General features: G+C 32.7%; 1 protein-coding gene across 1 annotated transcript in view; it reads left to right on the forward strand.

Annotated features, from left to right (window-relative positions):
* Window positions 1–22,235, forward strand: part of LOC124534191 (fibroblast growth factor receptor 3-like) — a 149,148-nt gene that overhangs the window by 38,651 nt on the left and 88,262 nt on the right. Inside the window, exons 6-8 of the mRNA XM_047109901.1 lie at window positions 5,010–5,266; window positions 6,066–6,103; window positions 6,880–7,043. Coding sequence (XP_046965857.1) covers window positions 5,010–5,266; window positions 6,066–6,103; window positions 6,880–7,043 — 459 coding nt within the window. The remainder of the gene's footprint in view (window positions 1–5,009; window positions 5,267–6,065; window positions 6,104–6,879; window positions 7,044–22,235) is intronic.

Here is a 22,235-nt window from a genome sequence, read left to right on the forward strand (position 1 = left end):
AAACACTAAGACAAATCATTCAATCCGATCCAAATTCGAAAATCAATTACTTTGTACATGCTCGTCTGGGTAGGTACCACCCACTCATCAGTTATTCTACCGCAAAATAACAGTACTCAGTATTGTTGTGTTCCGGTCTGAAGGGTGAGTGAGCCAGTGTAACTACAGGCACAAGGGACATAACATCTTAGTTCCCAAGGTTGGTAGCACATTGACGATGTAAGGAATAGTTAATATTTCTCACAGCGTCATTGTCTATGGGCGATGGTGACCACTTACCATCAGATGGCCCATACGCTCGTCCGCCAACCTATACCATAAAAAAAACCTTAAAGATAAGCCTTCCGAATGATATTCCTATAAATCTATTAATCAATCTTATTGCATTTATCCATAAGTTGAGTGAGTTAATAAATGTTCGTCATATGTTACGAATATCAAAGAAGATATCGTTTGCAATATGATATAAATATATTATTTTGAGCTGAGATGGCCCAGTGGTTAGAACGCGTCCATCTTAACCGATGATTTCGGTTTCTAACCCAGGCAAGCACCACTATATATATGTGCTTAATTTGTGTGTATAATTCATCTCGTGCTCGGCGGTAAAGCAAAACATCGTGAGAAAAGCTGCATGTGTCTAATTTCAAAGAAATTCTGCAACAGGTGCATTCCATCAAACCGCATTGGAACAGCGTGGTGGAATATGTTCTAAACCCTCTCCTTAATGGAAGAGAAGGCCTTAGCCCAGCAGTGGGTAACTTACAGGCTGTTACTTTACTTTTTACTTTTTTACTTTTATATAATTTTTAATGATATTATGAGTTAGTATTTATCATACTTTTTCGGAAAATTCCAACATTATAAAGAACAGCGTCCATTTGATCATCTGACTTGACAAGAACGATTTTTCTAAGGGACCGGACGTAAAGATTGAAGTACATATTTAAAAAAAAATGAGTATTCCCCTGATTATCAAGTATAAAGAAAGTACCAAAATCTGTTTCGAATGTTTGCTTGTTAATAAAGTTTTACAATTCAGAGGTTTGTATTGAAGAAAACAAATTATACGAAAACGTTATGAATTGAAATTAATTGGTAGGAGCCGATGAGGTTCGCTTTTACCAAAATAACTTCTCATTATAACGTCAGAAATGTTTTGTGTGGCTAGCTGTCTCATGGACATGTTTTTTTAGACAAAAGACGATCATTTAATTGATTATTGTCCTAAAGAATGCTATCTGTATTCCTGACTAATCCTCTTTTCTCATCTTTTGGTCATATTTTGTGGGTATTTTAGAGTCAATTTTCAAATTCATTTACGAGTTAAACATCTACGAACTCATTAAAAAATCTAACACAAGTCATCCGTCGGACGCCACTCTCTCTCTTTTATAGGATTAGGATTTTATAATCTTCAATCCGAATGCCGACTTTTTTAAATTTGGAATTCATGGAAAAGATAACCTTTGCAACATTACGTGTGCCTGTGTAATCCTTATGGTGTCTCTTGTTCTCTGTTCTCTGTGGCGCAATAATACTACAACTACATTGATTACACTATCATGGAAATGTTTCGTTATTGCGCATGCGCAGTAATAACAGATTTGCTCGTTAGTGACTTTACTTCGTGTAGGGTCCATGTAAACGCCTTTTTACCTTAATAAGATACTACGCAAAACCATAATGATAAATTTAGCATACTGTAACGTAATTGTGGCGCACGTTACATGTTTCATCCATTTTTAAACAATTTCGTCAAAAAAAATATTAAATTTCTAACTTAGGTTATCGGATGTCATCTGTCATTTGACTTTGACAACCATTTCTAAGGCTATGTTTATGCGTAATTTAAAAATACCGCTAAATTTGACATTTAAAATAAAAATGCACTTTTTATGCATTATGCGTTCCTGACCTAATTGTGATTTATTATCTTTATATTATCTTTGAGATGATCTTTGACATTTGTCTAAGACCTCACTTTCCTTCCGCCTTTTAAGTCGAAATGTGACGCTAAATTATTTTCAAAGTTTTTGTAACTTTTATTTGGTTTAAACTATTGAATATTGTTGAAAATTGAAGTTTTAAGGCACGATATGTCTTAATTTAAACGATTGGAAGTAAATCCATGTCGGATTACAAAAATAAATTTGGATATTTGTCGCCTCGTGGTAAGTCGAAAAACTTTCTTCGAAATTTGAATATATTTCAATTGTTCGGTTTCGTAACAACGATTGTGGTTCTTTACAGGGAATCTTTAGAATATTTCCCATGATGCATTTTGTTAATTTTGGAAAATAACCGGGATTGACCGGGTAAGTTGGTTGAATTATTAAAGTGAAACTATAGATTTTTGAAATTCGTGTTAGGTTCTAATTAAAATTGTTTCTCTTTTGCAGTTATTTTCAACAATTTATTTCTACAATTATTTTCAATGGTTATTTTCAATTGGTATTTTTCTACCATTATTTTCTACAGTTATTTTCTACAACTGTATTATCGAGGATTATTCCTTGAATTATCTTCTTTGGCTGTATCTTCGAGTGAATTATTTTCAACGCTTTTCGAAGAACTTATGAACTTTATTTCTTTGGATATTTTGAAGATTAAATTTTAGAAACCGTAAAGGAAGTGAAAACTTTATAACAATTATTTAACCTCTGGATTTCGGTATGTAATTTTTACATATTTATTTTTACCGCAATTTTGGAACTTCGTGGGATTTAGTATACATTTTTATAACTTTAAAAAAATATTTGAATGCCAAATTTTCAATTTGGCATTCAAACATTTTTTTAGGATATTTACACATTATTGTAACGTTATTTAAACTTCATTTTTGACTTGTTTGTAACTTTTATTACCTAACTTAGTCTAACTTTGAAATATTTTTTGCTAACTTTAAAACATTTACAATTGGTAAATATTTAATTAAGATTAGTGAATTTAAATGGATGTAAACATCCAGGCGCCCGATTTTGTTACTATTGGTACTTTAAGACTTTTTAATTGTTAAAATTATTTTGATATATTTTTTTGAATAAATTAATTTATAACATAGATTTGCCTTTTTTGTAAATCTACTTGTAATGTTGAAGGGTTTAAATAACCCTGACTGACTTCCGGAGCACTTTCTTTCGAGGATTTGTTTAATTTAAAAACCTTGTCCAGCTCTACCGAATTTTTAGTTTGCCTCGAAGAAAATTAATATTTTTTTAAATTTAAATTTATTTTTAGCCAATTATATATTACAATTGGCCCCCCCTTCAAAATTTTACATTACAATACATTAAGATAAAAGGTTTGAATATGTAGGCAATTTAACAAAGCTTTAGTGATAACAATGTTTTTTTTTTTATGAAATAGGAACGAACGGACAATTATACTACCCGAAGTTAAGTTAAGTTAGTTGGAAGTGGTAACACAAGCCATAGAAATTAATGTCATTAGAAATTTTAATTCCTTAAATCTCCCATACGTCACTGACCTTGAGAACTAAGTTATTATGTCCCTTGTGCCAGTAGTAACACTAGCTCAACAACAGCTTGTAAATTTCCCACTGCCGGGCTAAAGGCCTCCTCTCCTCAAAAGGAGAAGGTACAGCAACAACAGCCACACTGGCTCACTTAGCCTTAACACCGGAACACGTCAATACAAAGTATTGCTGCTGGACGGTAGAATAAATGATGAGTGGGTGGTAACTACACATGGGCTTGTACAAAAATCAAGTAAACATCCATATCTCTATATATAAAATAACATATACGACTTCCATCGTACGAACGTAAAGTGAGATGATAAATAATATATTCCGACATTATTCTTGCATAATGAGTGCCTTTTTGGCAATTTCAATTACGTATTCGATTCACAAATCTCGAATTTCATCAAATTATTACAAACTTCGCTCTCCCGGCTTATGTTTTAGAATTCAAGTGTCGCTTCATAAGGCTTCCGGGAAATGAGCAGTTTCCTCACGTAACATTTTATTTTGTTCGTGATGTTGATACTTGTAATTTTAGAAATAAATATATTATAAAATACATTATTCTGGTAGACTTATTGTAATATGTATAAAATCATAAATGCCAAAGGTAAAGATCTTTTGGAAAACTTAAGATAATGTTAATCGATGTCGAAACAGAAAAAATAGAGTTGTATTAACTATACAAACTTTTTAGGCAGATCCCTGTTTAGTTGTAATAATTCAAGGCACTGAATTTGGTTTAGGAGCGTTTTAAATATAGATACTAACACTTCAGGATGTTTTAAAAAAAAAGATAGACTTGAAATAAATGAATGAATATTATAAGTTAACCATACATTATATTTTGAGTAGGACAGTCCAGCTTACCAATCTCGTTTCTCCAAAAGATTTATCATCCGTCGCAATAAATAGAATCAAATAATTTGAGTTAGTTAAGGCTTTTATGCTCTTCTAAAACAAAATAATTTCTTTGGACATATACAGATGTCTTATAATTAACATAAATTAACAGATAATTTTAAATGCTTATGCTGCAGTCATATGAGATATAGTAGAGATATATAATGTATTAAAAATGTATTAAACAACGCATGAAACGAAGTAATATAAAATTATCTCGAACGATTTTATTATGCTTTTATATATACATCTCTCTTTCTGTTTCTATGAATCTAGATAGAATGTTGAAGATGAGTATGTATAGAAAAAATAGCGGCCAACAAGTGACAATAAGGACACACTCAAATAAAATGACGATTGTTAGTTTAAGCTAATGTCACACTGACCAATAGAATATAGTTGGCATATCTGTATAACTTATTTTGTATGGTATCACCATATCTAGATATAATATAAACAATGTAATCTGAGGATAAGAGGCCACGTCCAGCAGTGGAACAATCATAAGTCATTACTGCTACATATATTTATTCTTTGTGACATCTTATATATTATGTATGATTAGAAAATTGACAATTTAGGGGAATGTTATCCTTAATCTGATCTACATTGTCCACAGTATTGGAAAACAAATGGTGTCAGATATACATCCCGCACCTTGGTTCGCCTACACGATATCGCGAAGAGTTGATGCCGTTGGGTTCGTAGTCGAACCAGACGGGAGTCAATGGCAGCTGCTGCCAGTCACAGAACGCAGCTCACGGAGCGATAAGCGGAGCGATCAGAACATCTTGCTTGATGTCAAGCTGTTAGCTCGAGTCAGCTTGGTCGATGAGCGAGGATGCATCGGCCCACCAGGAAATACTACTGCGTACGGTTCGTTGCTTGCTGTTTTTATCTTCATAACATCACTAATAATTGTTCAGGTTTTACCGAGAAATTATCAGCATAGGGAATACTTTTGTCAATTCCACGACTCAGTCCGGTACATGGAATTTATTTGATACGAATTTAGTATAATTATTGTTCACTTACCATATTTAAGAAACAATTAATTTGTAACGGATGCTATAATTGTCTACCACCAGTAATTCAAAAGCGTCTCAATTGAATTGCTTCGTTTGAAGTCACAGCATGTTACGTAAAAAATTACAGAAAGTAGTTTACGGCTTGCTTGATTTTGAGTTACTGGTAACAAAAAAATAGTTGGTCACTGAGGTAAAATAATGATACATTAATAATTCTTTAAATTGAAAAACATCGTATAAATTACTAGATGGTAGAGCTTTGTGCAAGACCCAGACGGGGTACATAATATTGTTGTTTTTCGGTTTAAAGAGTGAGTGAGGCATTGAAACTAAGACATAAGTGACATAACAGCTTAGTTTCAAAGCCTTGTAGTGCGTAGACGATGTGAGGTCTTGTTAATATTTCTTAATGGTCATGTCTATGGGCAATGATAACCACTTATGATTTGATGGCTTATTTACAAAACTGCACTAAATTAAGAAATTATCTTCCACTTTGATACTGACCCTTAAAATTCTAGCGCAGCCTCAAGCAACATCTAATATAAAATGTTAACATAGATACCGAATATTTATATAAATGTTATCGAATAAAATTTATTTTTAAATGTGAATTTTATTTAATAAAAACTCTTTTTTTTTTGTAGATCCGGCAAATGTCTCAAGATCTCCTATAGGAGCATTTGTAAGTATATTATTTACTCCTACAATTACATTAATACGTAGGTACAAAATATGAGTTCGAGTGTAGTGAACCCTATAGTTTCAGTTAATAATTTATTCCAAGAGGAAAGCATAACATCGATACAAAGTTGTCATACCAAATAATATTTAGTATAATCTTATTATTGATCAAATTGTTCAAAGTAACATGTTTACGTAATTTTTTTTAAATTGCTTAGTCACAATTACTTAGTTACAATTACTGTTAAAATAATAGCTGATACCTACTGACACTTGACAAAAATAGACAGCAATTTATTAACTTATTTTAAATACCTACTATTATAAAACGTTCTGTAATATCGGATTGGGACAGCTATGTTCTGTAATAATATGTGTACAGTTTTGTTTCATAAATATATAAATCACGATACGTTACGGTCTAACATATTACTTTTACGACCTTTACCCTTTCAACCAGAACATTATTTTATTGATCCTGAATTTATTGTTGGCATGACACAGTTTTGAAAATTTATGAATAAACATCGTTGAAAAGCTGGACTGTCCGATTCAAAACAGAATGTATGGTCAACTTATAACATTAATTCATTTATTTTAAGACTTTTTTACATAATAAAAGATAAATATTAATAATTTGGGATAGCGTACTTAATTCGGATGTGATTGGTTTAACGAATTTTGCCGATGCTACATCTAAGATGTGTCGTACTATACGTTTGCGATACATCGTTAAAAAGAAAATACATTCTAGTAATAAACATGTGTTACTTTAAGGCATTGTGGGCTGCATTTGGCGGAGCCTGCGTGCTGGCTATGGTTGCAGTACTAGCCTGCAGCGCGAGAGCAGTTAAGAGAGTGTTGAATGCATTCCGTCCCACTTCCGTATCAACTCCCCTGCAACCTTTGGGTCATCGACCTCTCTGGTTCCCACTGGGCACGTGAGTACACTCATACTTATTTCAACACATTCGCGCTCAAACTTAATCGATTTATTATAATCTATAATAATAATAATAACAGCGAAATGCAATTTAATCAGACTCTGATTATATAGGAACGTATACAACCAATAATAAAAGTTTTTTTTTAAGTTTGTTCTCAATACCGCCTCGCTTATTATTTTAGACCACACTCAAACATCACGCAGGGCGAAATATGTTAAGTTACTTCTTACTTTTAAGGGAAACGATACATCAATTTCGAAATGAAATGATAATGGATGGATGAGATAAATATTTGAAATCGTTATGTACATATAATAACACTTGTTGTGTTATTTCGTTTTTGATACATAAATGAGTATATTATTTATACAAATATAATTATTTATTAAATTGAATCTACTTTATTAAATTTAATACTGCAAACTTCCCACTTCTCCGCAAAGGCTTTCTCTCCCTATGGATAGAAGGTTAGGAGCTTATTCCACCAGGCTGCTCCAATGCGGGTCGGTGGATTCAAATATGGCCGAATTTTGTTGAAACTAGACACATACAGGTTTCTTCAAGAAGTTTTCCTTCAAAGCCGAGCTTGAGATTAATTATAATTAAGCACATGAAAGCTTAGTGGTGCTTGCCTGGGTTTGAACCCACATTCATCTGTCGCCCGTCTTAGATATATCCAGATAATCTGTCTTAGTTTTTTTTATACAAAATAATATAACAAGCAAATGCAAACCTTAATACTAAAATAACATTTAGTAAAATCAAAACGGCTTAGTAAAATCATGACCAGCATTGTTATGAAATTTCCATTATCCGTTGAGTACCAACGATGACAAGCAAATTTCACGTTGTTTCTGGGTTAGTTTTCGTCGCGTGGTTAATGACGATGCATAAAACCTCCTTACAATCTATACTTATATAATAAATGTGAAACTAACTCTGTGTGTCTATCTATCAATCTTTCAATATCAAACCAATGAACCGAATTTATAGTTATTTGTTGTGAAGCAAACTTGAAGTCCAAAGGAGGAAATAGGCTAGTTTTTTGCCTTTTACATGACAACCACCCTAAAATATGAGCAAAACCGCGGATGAGCTGAGATGGCCCAGTGGTTTGAACGCATGCACCGTAACCGATGATTGCGGATTCAAACCCAGGCAAGCACCACTATATATGTGCTTAATTGGTGTAATAATTCATCTCGTGCTCGGCGGTGAAGGAAAACATCGTGAGGTAACCTGCATGTGTCTAATTTCATCGAAATTCTGCCACATGTCCATTCCACCAACCCGCATTGGAACAGCGTGGTAGAATATGTTCCAAACCCTCTCATTAATGGAAGAGGAAGTCTTATTTCAGCAGTGGGAAATTTACAGACTGTTACTTTATTTATTTTACTTAGTAGATTACTTAGTAGATTTTACATAGTAGATTACAAAATTGTGTGGAAACACAGCTGCATTTTATAGGAATTACAGGACTGCCATAGTCCAATAAGATGACAACCATGTACGGATACTAGGAGCGTTACAATTAAAAAAAATGTTAACGTCCCAACAGGTGATTTAAACCCGGAACCTTATGATTTGCCACTAAGTAGGTGTCAGTACTTCTACTGGTACTCGCAGATTATCCCAAGACATTTTCACTTCATTCGATGAGTTGAACCGCTGTAGCACTCGAAAATCTCAACAGTTCTTAGACCCGTGCTCTCGAGCTGATTTTGATAGATGTTCAAACGATTCCAGCTCACTTAAAAACATTCCAATCGAAGTAGGAATAAAGAAAAACAAATTAATTTTACATTTTTCCTGAAATGCTAATAACTTAGCTACAATAAATAATAATAAATATGAGATAACATTACAGACATTAGTCTGATCCCAATGTAAGTAGCTAAAGCACTTGTGTTATGGAAAATCAGAAGTAACGACGGTACCACAAACACCCAGACCTCAGACGACATAGAAAACTAATAATAATCTACATTGACTCGGTCGGGAATCGAACACGGGACCTCGGAGACCGGAGTGGCGTACCCATGAAAACCGGTGTACTCACCACTCGACCACGGAGGTCGTCAAAACAACAAACAAGCTACATATATTGTGCACTACTATGAGTTTATGATTAATATATCTTTATATAGTGTTATATAGAATAACACATTACTTATTCCCACTAAAATTTTTATTTCAAATTCCGGATAACAGTTTCGTCAACGTTCAAAACGCCATTATTTTCGCAAATCCATAGTGAATATCATAGATTAATGAAGCTCTAGACTAATGATATTGCGTCAATTAACTGTCAAATGTTTATTAGGCATTTTTCCTCTTTCAGCTGGAATAGAGTAAATGTATCAAGAATTATGTTTATGACTGCCCATTGATTCGGCTGTGGAAAATAATATGAGGTCATATTACTTTTCTTACTTTAATTTCTAAAGCTGACACTTTGCTATAAAATCAACGTAGGCGCTCATATCATTATTTATTTAATTTAAGTTTGATACTTTTTCGTTTTTAAAATTATATATAAGTATGAGTAATTAAAGAATGTTCGTTATACAAATAATAATATATGATTCCTTGTAATAAAATAATATATAACATCAAACTATGTATATAGTATACGTTCAATGCACACACAAGGGAATACAGATGGCCTTACTATTGGTGAAGGGGGAATATGTCTATTCTATGTCTAAATGTTAAACGAATATTATGTCGTTTCCCGTCAATAAAAAGAATAAAAAAGAAAATATAAAAGAATATGAGTCGGTCCAAACGTTTAAACGTTTTTTTCAAAGTTTATACCTCCATCTTAAAAAAAAAACCACACCCGACAAATCCCTGCGTATAAAACATGTATGTCAAAAAGTTGATACTAATTCTATGTAATGGTGCCATAATATTTTAATATCGCATATCGCCTTGGAGTGTCCGATAAACTTAATAACTCACACATCGAAGCTTATTGAAGCTTTATTGATTCGAAGCTCGTTTATGCTTATATCATAACACTATTGATCCCTAGGCTTTATTTTTAATATTTGTCACTTTTTCCTTTTCCAAGTACCGAACTTTAGTACACGAACTTATCGAATTATTCCACATAATATAGTGGATGTGGGTTTGTGTTCATGTTTACCGTACGTAGGGTCATTTATTAAGTAGTGTAGGTAACTGCTTTGTGGCCCCGCGTCGACTAGGAGCCTTAGACAGGTTAATTATTAGAAAAAAATATAGTGAAATTCTTAAACTTTTTCATTTGAATAGCATTGTGGCATAACTTTGTATCATGATATGCCACAATGCAATATGTATACAATCATATGTATATAATATTGCGTTGTAGTAGAAAATACGTCATAAAATACGTTATAATGTTAGGAAATGGTATAGGGCCGAGACATGTATTGCCTAGAGGTTCCTAGATTGTTATTAGCACTGACTGTACCTGTAATCTGCCTGTCTCGTTTGTCTATTGACTAACTTATATGATTGTAGACCGCAAGGGCTTAGAAAAAATCCTGGAACAATCCATTAAAATAATTATTGGGTTTTTTAGTCAAAAACCCTTGGTAAAATTGGAATGTTTGAAAGATGGAAGTGTTTGGCCTCATGTCAACTCAAAGCATATAATCCAGTCGGTCTGCACGTGTTCTGCAACTATCTGATCGTGTCGGAACTTGAATGCGATAGAAAAGTACACCTGTGTTGAAGCCAACACTTGTTCACTAAGTTTATGTACTTCGCAGTTGTTGAGTCTTCAGAAGATAGGTTGCAGTCCTAAATGTTATTATTAACATGATTTAGGAAATTCCCTAATAAGTAATGAAAACGACATCATAACTATAATATTGATAATTTATAAAATGATTAACTATTAGGAGTTTACCTCATTTTTTAGTTTTTGGCTTTTTAATCATTTCAGATCTAGGGGTAATTTTTGCCGTGGCATTATTTAAATACGAAAATAACTATCCCTAGAAGTCCCTCTCACGGCAAAATCATTAAAACAAATTTGTTGAAATTTGGTACAAAGAAAACTTACATTTCAAGTCTATATACTTTATTAAGAATGTTTATATCTAATGCCTGACGACATCCACTAAAACGCAAACAAAGTTGGTGATAACTATTATAATAAAAAAATAATATTCAATAATAAGTCTCTTTATCATGACTATATCCAAACATTTTTTTAACTATTGTTTAATTTAAAGTCTGTATTTTTGAATGTCAAGTGACATTTAAAAGTATAGTATTTAAAGTATAGTAAACTATATGAAAAAAATATTATAACATTTGATGGATACATTCGTCAAAACACACTTAAGTTGATGTACAACGTTTCGCAATGAGATATGTCATGATAGAGTACAGACACAGTACAGAATAACACTGCTGATTAAAACACATTATGAATATAAGCATCTGTTTTTGGTAGTAAGAATAAAAACTGTAATATGTCGGGGAGACATCCTTATTCTATATCGAATTCGTAAAGTTTAGTGATATATGTGCTTATCATGCATCGATGCACGTTTTGTCGGTGATATTACGTTACATTTATTACAGAATCGAATTCCACGAATTCATATCGTAAGGGTTCAGGGGTAATAAATATAATCATAGTTTGTCCCAAAATGCTGCTTGCATAACCAGTTTAAATATCGAATCATTATTTTGAGAATATTAATAAAATCATAGTTTGGCCCAAAATGCTGCTTGCATACCGAGTTTAAATAACGAATCATTATTTTGAGAATATTTTTAAAATCATAGTCTGGTCCAAAATGCTGCTTACATATCTAGTTTAAATATCGAATCATTATTTTGAGACTATTTTTTTGGATTTGGAATTAAACACGAAAAATTAGAATAAAAAATGCTTCCTACATATCACTCAATATCATTCGATCTCGGATATAAGCATTCATTTTGTCCCAATTTTATTTGCGTACAGAACGTAAAAAGTCTATGGCCACTTATTTGTCATCAATTCCTTGGGTAGGCTTTGTCCTTTTTGCATATTTTTAATGGGTTTCAAGCACTTACTGTACTTTGTTATTGTCCACAATATTTAGAAGTATGTATTTTGTATATTATTGGGATGATTGAGGTACTACTCGTTAAGATTAACGTAAAAAAAATACTGTATCATTTCGAATAACAAGTTTAATTCGAGCTCTATAAAACTCTCAAAGAGACCAAACTCAAACTCGTACTCAAATTGCTTTATTCTATATAGAAGTATTACACTTTATTATTGATGGTCAATTGAAACACTACCACCGGTTCGAAAAAGAAAACCCCCTTACCTGAGAAGAACCGGCGAAAGAAAATCAACGGGATTTTTTTTTGTCTCATATATTTTATAAACACAACCAACGACCAAGAAGGTATACACTTTAAATTACAGTTTAATCAAGTTTACCATATAAATAATGTATACATATAATATTTATAGGCCGTTTCTAGAAAAAACGCTTTTACGCATTAAATATTTTTCTTATTCTTCTTTTTTTGATGAGTAGGTTTGAAGCATGCACCGTGCCGATCCAATGCCGATAAAGGAATATACTCAATACTAAAGATTTTCCGTCTCCCAATATTAACCCCATGCTTCCATTTGGAATAAATCATGGGCAACATTGACATTAAAAATGGACGTGTACCTCACGATAAGAATGTTATAAAAATTCTTAGAAATAGTCAAAGTCTAGCTTTATAGCATAACTTTAACCAGTATATAGTACCTTATATAATTTACTACTGAATCTTTGTATAATTATACTATTCTGTGTTTGGCACTGAAAATATCCTTATCGCTTAAACTTATTTAATGAATGTTATATTACACATATCGATATGTTTAACCTATGATTAAACGTTCTAGTTTCAGGAACTACCTGTTCCGATATTATATTATTATATTTGCATAAGATAAGACTGGAAAGGTTGTCATATAGATATATAAGTGTGACAATACATACTGGTATTTAATTAGCGATATGTCTGTTGCTAATAAATACAGTGAGATAAAATATAATTGCATTATTTCCAACTAACCTGATTAATTTTTATTCAACCAATCGAGTCGACAATTTCGCAATGACGTAAGCAGATAGCATCACGATGGATCGTTGAGGGAAACGATCGGTCCATTGTTTTCGGTTCGACTCCGCGCGATACAATCGCGATGTTTCAAGCTCATTTGTATGTACTTTCACGTGATCTTTCTCATGCACTGTTTAATTTTTTACGTCAGAGTTACGAAAACAATTTACGACTTATTTGTTTTAGGTTATCTGTATTTAATATAGATGTTTCAATTAATTCCACATTTTTTTAAACCACTGAGGTTTAAAAAAATGTGGAATTAATACATATGGTTCCAGTCAGGATAAATAACATACATATATATAGTTGTAATTAACTAAAATGACTGTATTTTTAAATGATGAAAAAAAGTAACCACTGCGTTTCTTGCCGATTCTTCTCGGTAGAAGCTACTTTCCGAACCAGTGGTAGCTTCACTAAAAATACTTGTTAAATAACGATTCAAAAGTGCTTGTATAAGCTTACTTGAACAAACTATATTTTTATTTAAATCAGCTGTAACGTATCCGTTAAATAATTGGTTAATTTATAAAAAAACTTCAAACCAAAAAAAGTATCTATTACATGTATATAACTATATTATTTAATATAACTAAGCTAAAAGGTTACAACGCTTGATAATTATTTAGAAAGGAAAAAGTAGGCAGGCAGTCAGACTAAATATTTGTTTGTTTTTATGTTTTTGTTTTTATGGAATAGGTTGGCGGACGAGCATATGGGCCACCTGATGGTAAGTGGTCACCATCACCCATAGACAATGACGCTGTAAGAAATATTAACTATTCCTTACATCGTCAATGTGCCACCAATCTTGGGAACTAAGATGTTATGTCCCTTGTGCCTGTAGTTACACTGGCTCACTCACCCTTCAAACCGGAACACAACAATACTGAGTACTGTTATTTGGCGGTTGAATAACTGGTGAGTGGGTGGTACCTACCCAGACGGGCTTGCACAAAGCCCTACCACCAAGTGAATAATAATTCTGTATGATATTAATGTTTATCTGCGCTGTGTATTTAGATTTATTCATTACATTCATCGAAATTTGTGAAATCATTTTCTATTTTTCCATACATTTTCCATATTGTTTACAGGACAGGCTCAGTGTTAGACGTGAATTTTAAGCAAAGATTATAGGTTTATAGGTTATAGGTTATAAGCAAAGATTATAGGTTAGGATTATAGGTTCTGATTCAGACGATAATTGTTTTCCTTGTGCCTAATGTTGACTTAGAATTATTTTTTTAGCATGATATATTAATTTAAATAATTGTATTAACTAACATGACTTTGTATTTTTTAAATGTTGAAAAAGAGTAACTACTGAATTTCTTGCCGGTTCTTCTCGGTAGAATCTATTTTCTGTACCGGTGGTAGCTTCGCTTAATTGAAAAATGACGATTCAAAAGTGCTTGTAAAAGCCTACTTGAATAAAAGATTTTTGATTTTTTTTTTAAACGTAACATCGTCACGACTCATGTTTCGACGAAAAACCAGAGAACCGAGAGGGCCCAGTGATTTTCATCTTAACTCATCATTGCGGGTTCAAATCCAGGAAATCACCATTGACCTTTTGTTTGCTTAATTTGTGTGCTATAATTCATCTCGCGCTCGACGGTAAAGGAAATTCTGTCACATATTAATCCTTCAAATTTTCTCCTCAAAGGGTCAAAACAAAGGTCTTAACACAGCTATATTATTACTATTATTTACAATATTATATTAGTTTTGGATGTAAAAAATATATCAATTGTATATTATTGTTTGCATTCGTTGTTCCGAATCAATCCAGTGTTGGTACTATTAAAAAAGTTGGTATTCATAAAAAAAGTTAGGAGTAGTCCTTAAAAATAATGAGCATCGCTTTAATTTAACTCATACATAATGTTTCATTATTAAGAATATAAAAACTTTACGTTTGTAACATCGAAAGTATCGGATTATAGAATAAAAAGCACTGCGATCGCACAGAACATTAAATTAGTGAAGCAACAAAAATAATACGAAATCAAATCGAATACAAATTCCGAATAGTGTGTATAGTAATAAGTAATTTATTACACGTTGTTAAGTAATGATAATAAGTACAGTGAGAGCGCTTTTGACGTATTAACAAAAAGACGCTTTGCTCCGAATTTATATTCATAAGGCGTGTTTGTGACGTCACAGCATTAAACCCAAAAGCGGATTAAAACTAGAACATACCTAACAGTCTTAAGACATGTAATAATCGCGCTCCAAAATGTAAAACAAGTAATTTTTCGCAAGACTTGAATGTACGAAAATTCTTCGTTTGTTAGAATCATGGATTATGCAAGACTATGAAGGCCATCAAACGGGCGACTACCGTAGCGGATGCGCTGAATAATGATTATGACTTAGACCAAACACGATTTAATATTGCGAGAAAATTACCTGAATACATGTCAAATTATTTTAATATTTATATTAATATATTTTTAAGGAAAAAATATTGTGACTTAAAAAAAGTTAAAAATTCAAGATCTTTACTTGACGCAGAAAAGTTTCATTGTAGTGTATGTTATTTTGTATTGAGTTAAACGCGCCTTGATTGTCTATTTAATTACACGATTATATATTATATGTTTTGTAATTTTATGAATATATTTATTAGATAAAAAAGTCCTACATGTTATAAAGCTTTAAAACAACGTATTAAATTACATCGTTTTACTAAAAAATAGTTACTTGTATATCTTAAAAGTTTTCAATTAATCGTTTTATATACAAATGTAAATTAGTGTATAAAAATTGATTCAATTCTGATTATAATTCTTCAATAAACACTACATATATTCGAGATAGTTATTAATTTTGAATTAAAAAAAAAAACAAAACGCTACGTTCGTGGACACAATTACATAAAAAGATTTCAACTCTTGTCTCACTAAGTGCCAGTTCGTCAAGATTCAGACTTATTAATGATCTATTTTTAAGCTGTTTTATGCTGTCAATGATCTCACAGATTGTGATTACAAAAAAAAAAACTAGTAAACTTTGTGTAATAACGATGTAATCTGTGAGATTATTAAACACTACAATTTAGTACAGGGAGCTTAAGATAGTAAATAACGAAATAATCTATTTATGTAATTACTCAAAAACTACTACACTTTACTTGGTGGTAGGGCTTTGTGCAAGCCCGTCTGGATAGATACCACTCACTCATCAGTTATTCTTCCGCCAAACAACAGTACTCAGTATTGTTGTGTTCCGGTTTGAAGGGTGAGTGAGCTAGTGTAACTACAGGCACAACGGACATAACATCATAGTTCCCAAGGTTGGTGGCACATTGACGATGCCACGATTACGATTAAAGAATAGTTAATATTTCTTGCAGCTTCATTATCTATGGGTGATGGTGACCACTTACCATCAGGTGGCCTATATGCTCGTCCGCCAACCTATACCATAAAAAAACGATTTTAAAAAAATTCTTGCGCGATTTTATTATACTCATTCTGGTCATTCTCCTCCTTAGGCCACTGGTTGAATCTATTTCTAACACAGCACGGTCGATCGGAGTTGATATGTATTTCTCCCCACTCTTGACAAGAATGTTAGATATATGAGAATACCGCATGACTGTAATACGTCAAAAAGTGAATAAATATGTCCAGGGCTCTACAATTGAAGGTGTACCTGCTAAGAATTCCAAATAATCCAGTTTTCAATGGAGACTAAAAATTACTACACTCAATAAATACTGACGACCTCCATGGTCGAGTGCTGTGTACACCGGTTTTCATGGGTACGCTACTCTGATGTCCCGGGTTCGATTCCCGGCCGAGTCGATGTAGATTACCATTAGTTTTCTATGTTGTCTTGGGTCTGAGTGTTTGTGGTACCGTCGTTACTTCTGATTTCCATAATACAAGTGCTTCAGCTACTTAAATTGGGATCAGAGTAATGTATGTGATGTTGTCTCATATTTATTTATATTTTTTTTTGTATCACAGTGTTCTAGTTTTAATAGCAATTCATTATAAATTAGGTTAAAAGGAATATAAACTTTGCTTTGTAGCTCATTGATAACGTAAGAAAACGTGTATGACTTACACAACCAATGACCATGGGCAGAAGTGACCACTTACCAGGTTAATGAACCTCAGCTTGAACACTGGCCAGTCTTCCTGTCAATAAAAGGAAACAAGAGGTTTCGAAATTGGTATGTTACAAAATATTGGTATATTTATTCATAGCGCGATATAGTACTGTGGCTATGAGGAGCTATCTTTATGCAGTTAATCGAAGAGAGAGGACAGCGTGAATCATACGTTGAAGAAATTGATCTAATACTAAGTATAACGTGTTCTTACTAAAACTTAGCTAGTTTAAAATAATTGCTTAATCCAAGTAAGCTAAGATGTCTCATTCTAATAAATTGTGTTCGATTGATACATTGAAAATTGACATAGAGGTTATGTCACTTATACCATTTATTCTATTATATAAGATGGCCCAGTGGTTAGAACGCGTGCATCTAAACCGATGTTTTCGGGTTCAAACACAGGCAAGCACCACTATAAATATGTGCTTAATTTGTGTTTATAATTCATCTCGTGCTCGGCGGTGAAGGACAACGTCGTGAGGAAACCTGCATGTGTCTAATTGCATCGAAATTCTGCCATATGTGCATTCCACTAACCCGCATTGGAACAGCGTGGTAGAATATGTTCCAAACCGTTCAGCAGTGGGAAATTTACAGTCTGTTACTTTACTTATTATATAAACTAGCTATAGATTAGATGGCCAATGAATTAATCAGGTAAGGGTTTTGCATGCTCTCGTTGATAAGGGCGAATTTCTTGAATGCTGAACTCGTCCAGTTCCGAATGTGTGTATTAATTCATTAATTCCATATTAATAATTAATTTATGTATTTATTTAACACACAAGTTTTGTTTACATTGTAAATACGCTGCTGTGTATACAATATACGCTACGCTCAGTGCTGGTGCCCTGAATACAAAACTAGCTTTCGCTGTGTTTTGGAAGACTTAACTTCAAATAACCAATCAATTTACCAATTAAATTTATTAGTCACATTTTTATAATACAACAACAAACAGCAAAAACAACAGCCTGTAAATTCCCACTGCTAGGCTAAAGGCCTCCTCTCCCTTTGAGGGAAGGTTTGGAACATATTCCACCACACTGTTCCAATGCGGGTCGGTTGAATACACATGCGGCAGAATTTCTATGAAATTTGTCACATGCAGGTTTCCTCGCGATGTTTTCCTTCACCGCTGAGCACGAGATGAATTACAAAGACAAATTAGGCACATGAATCAACGGAGCTTGCCTGGGTTTGAACCCGCTATCATCGGTTAAGATGCACGCGTTCTAACCACTGGGCCATCTCGACTCTTTTTTTTGATAATATTTGACGTTAAATTCATTCAATTATCGTTATTTCTATTCCAACTTATGATAATAAATAAATATTGGACAACATCACATACATTACTCTGATCCCAATGTAAGTAGCTAAAGCACTTGTGTTTTGGATAATCAGAAGTAACGACCTTACCAAACACCCAGACCCGAGACCACATAGATAGCTAATGAAATTTTTCTATATCGACTTGGCCGGGAATCGAACTCGGGATCTTGGAGTGGCATACCCATGAAAACCGGTGTACATACTACTCGACCATAGACCTAAGAACCTTTTTTAAAGAAACTATTCTATTCATCCATATGACCTTCTCTTATTACTTTTATAAGAGGTCAAGATATTAACTTAAGTTCTATTGCTGTTTAATTTTGGTATTAAAATATTACATAGTAATATCCAATTTAACTCGTATTGTCTTGCAGTTGAGTAACAGGCTTTCTTGCTTCGGTGAGAGAATGGGAAATATCGTAGTGATGTTCCAAATTGTATGTTAACGAAGCATTAAATGAGTTGTTATAGTTAATAACCACACTAATGAGTTAATTATTATGCTCATTAACAATTCAGTGTGAAACATTGTGTGACAGTTAACACAATAGGGCTATAATAATATAGAATTTTGTTTGTAGGGCTTTGTGCGAGCTCGTCTGTAGTTACCACCCACTCATCAAAATCCTCCATCCATCCTAAGAAACAATACTTAGCCTTGCTTTTTCCTATTTTTATAGTCAGTTTATAAGTAACAACTGGTACAATGGACATAATAAGGATAAAAAAGAAAAAAAAAATTCATCACTTCCCAAAGTTTTTGGATGGTGGCGCATTGGTTAAGAAATGGTTAAGAATTCATAATGACGCCGATATATATGGGCAGTGGTGATCATTTACCATCAGATGGTCCAATTACCACATACCAATTCCATACAATAAAAACACAAATATGACACAAAATTTGCTTTGTAATTATGTGCAAACCACATATATTTTTGACTGCGCTACCTACATTACCCTTTTATATATTATATAAAGTATGCAAACAAATATCACGTAATATATCTATCTATAATTATCATAGCAAGTGGCTACATTCTTTCAAACCACCGTAAAACCACATAACATGAAACTATTATTTTCATTTTAATGTTACATTATATAACTTTTTTTATAATATTTTTTGTGTGATTATAATTGTCCCTCATTCGTTTTATTAAAATATGAGTTTGGCAGAAATTACTTTAATAATGCCACTCGCCAGCAAGAAATTTGTAAAATTTAATACAGCTACATTGAAACCAAACACTGATTTAATTATTACACTTGTTACCATTTCGTAGACATTTAAACGCAGCTGTTTCAAATTTGATTCCTGTTTCAAATTGCATTACGATAAGTGTTTTATGACAACGTTAAATTTCTTGTTTATTTTCCGCGGTTTTTTTGTAACAAAAAATACGATTCATTTTATGCGTTACGTTTTTTTGTACGTAAACAACGTTTCCTAATAGCTCGTTTATTGTGTATTTTAGTGATGCTTTAGGTTTCATGACGACGGTGATAAAAAGAGGTAACCCCATTTCACACGATACCCGCTTTCAAAAGTTATCCATCTAATAAGACACAACACGTAGAACTGGAGATCTGACCTTCAATCCTAGAGTATTTCTATGAAACCTATTCCCGCATTTCAGTCGTGATGGGGTTTTTCTGCTGAAGTTAGCACGGAGAGCCGTAACTGCTTCATGTAAAACTTTGATAGGTCACGGATAAGACAATGGCACCCTGTCCCCCACCCCCTCTACATTCACATAGCCCCAACGCCACGAGTGAAGCATAGTGGCAGTGGATACGTGAGGTGGTCTTTTCATGCGCTACGAGGCACAAGATTTTTTTTGCTGACAATTTATTTGAGATGAAAATCAGTAACACTTATTATTTCAACAACCCGGGATTTAAAGCAAATACCTGTGGATTTGCCTAATAAACTGAAATCACACTGATGTCGTGTGTCATATAATAACTTGTTTATTATTATTAATAATAAATGTTTTAACATATTCATAAGATAAATCAAAAGGCTTAACTCGAGTGACCCTTTGCGTCAAATATTTATTTACGTTCATCCTTTTGGGTTAATAGGAACGGCCTGACATAATACGAGTATTATCTCTACAAATACATATTATGCTTTATATAAAAATATTTTTGCTCACTCGTGTGCAATCTTTATAAATAAATAAAATAGTCCACGTACCATTTCATCAGCTATCTTTCATCTCCAGTTTGACAACCGTTATAACAATTTTATTTTATATGTTTAAAAAAATATAATATGTTCAATAGCTAGACATTCCTAGTTTAAAAAGTGAAAAATTAGGATTTGAACACGCAGGCAAGGGATCCTGTGGCACCCCAAGAGGGTACCGTTGATTGAATATTTTAGTACACTTGGTGCCAATGACTCCTTAATTTTATAATATAAAATGTTGCTTGACTTTGGACTCTCTAACTTAGTCTCAAGAAGGTTTGACAAAAGAAAAAAATCAATCAAGCTTGCCCCTTATAATAACATAAATAAGATGGTAAATAATATACCTTAGCCACACTATGTCTGTGGAAAGACATTGTTAACAAAAAGGTCGTAACATTATTGGCTTATACTTATACATCTACTATGGATTCATATCAAATTTTATGACTGATCAGCTGATTATTGGCAATTCAGTCTTTAACGCTTTTAAGAACACAAGGTGAAAAGTCTCATGCAATAAAATAATGTATCTTTGTGTATATTACATCAGTTGGCGTATCATCCAAGTTAGTTGATGTTGTACTTTCGCTACGGGCCCTTACGTGAAGGTTTTAAGCACAGCTGATTGCTAATTCTCCTTCGTTTAAGTTTGAGTCTACATGAGTTATATGTATGTGATTAAGATAAACAATTTGGAACAAAAATATGTGAATAAAATTAAAATTAACATGTCGATGTACTTTCAATTAAAGAGTCACTGAAAATTGGAGATTGTTTGTGTTACTAGTTAGTTAGTTTTTCAGTATAATCTACATTTACAAATTAATATCAACTTTCTGCTGTAATTTATACAAACCTTATACATTAAATGATTATGTGAAGATAAGAAATTATTGTATACTAGATAGATACCCGGCTGCGCTCGGGAATGAAATAAAACAAATACGTTTATCCATTACTTTTTATATAAAACATCAAATATGGCCGCCCGTTGATTTAATAAAATACCTACATCGATAATTTTACCGAATATGTCGATTAAAAATACATGATTTTGAACAATCTAAATTAATAATTGTGTATAGGTTTCGTTTGAATCTATCGTAGACCGGCACTAAATTATCAATACACTTTTACGTTTTGTAGAGGAAATATACTATTTCAAACATTTTTTTATATACATGTAACTGGTACCAGGTTCATACCTCGACCTCTCTATTTAGTAACGGTACCATCTCATATTTTCATAAGACTTGCGGTCAGACAAGTCATATAGGAATCCTTGAAATTCATTATAAGTACTTTTACAAATATTAAGCAAGCAATTAATGTGTAGCTTTATCCAACCTTCGCCTATTATTACTCAATACATATAATAATA

Source organism: Vanessa cardui, chromosome 12 (genome assembly GCF_905220365.1).
Source record: "Vanessa cardui chromosome 12, ilVanCard2.1, whole genome shotgun sequence".
NCBI classification, from domain to species: Eukaryota; Metazoa; Arthropoda; class Insecta; order Lepidoptera; family Nymphalidae; genus Vanessa; species Vanessa cardui.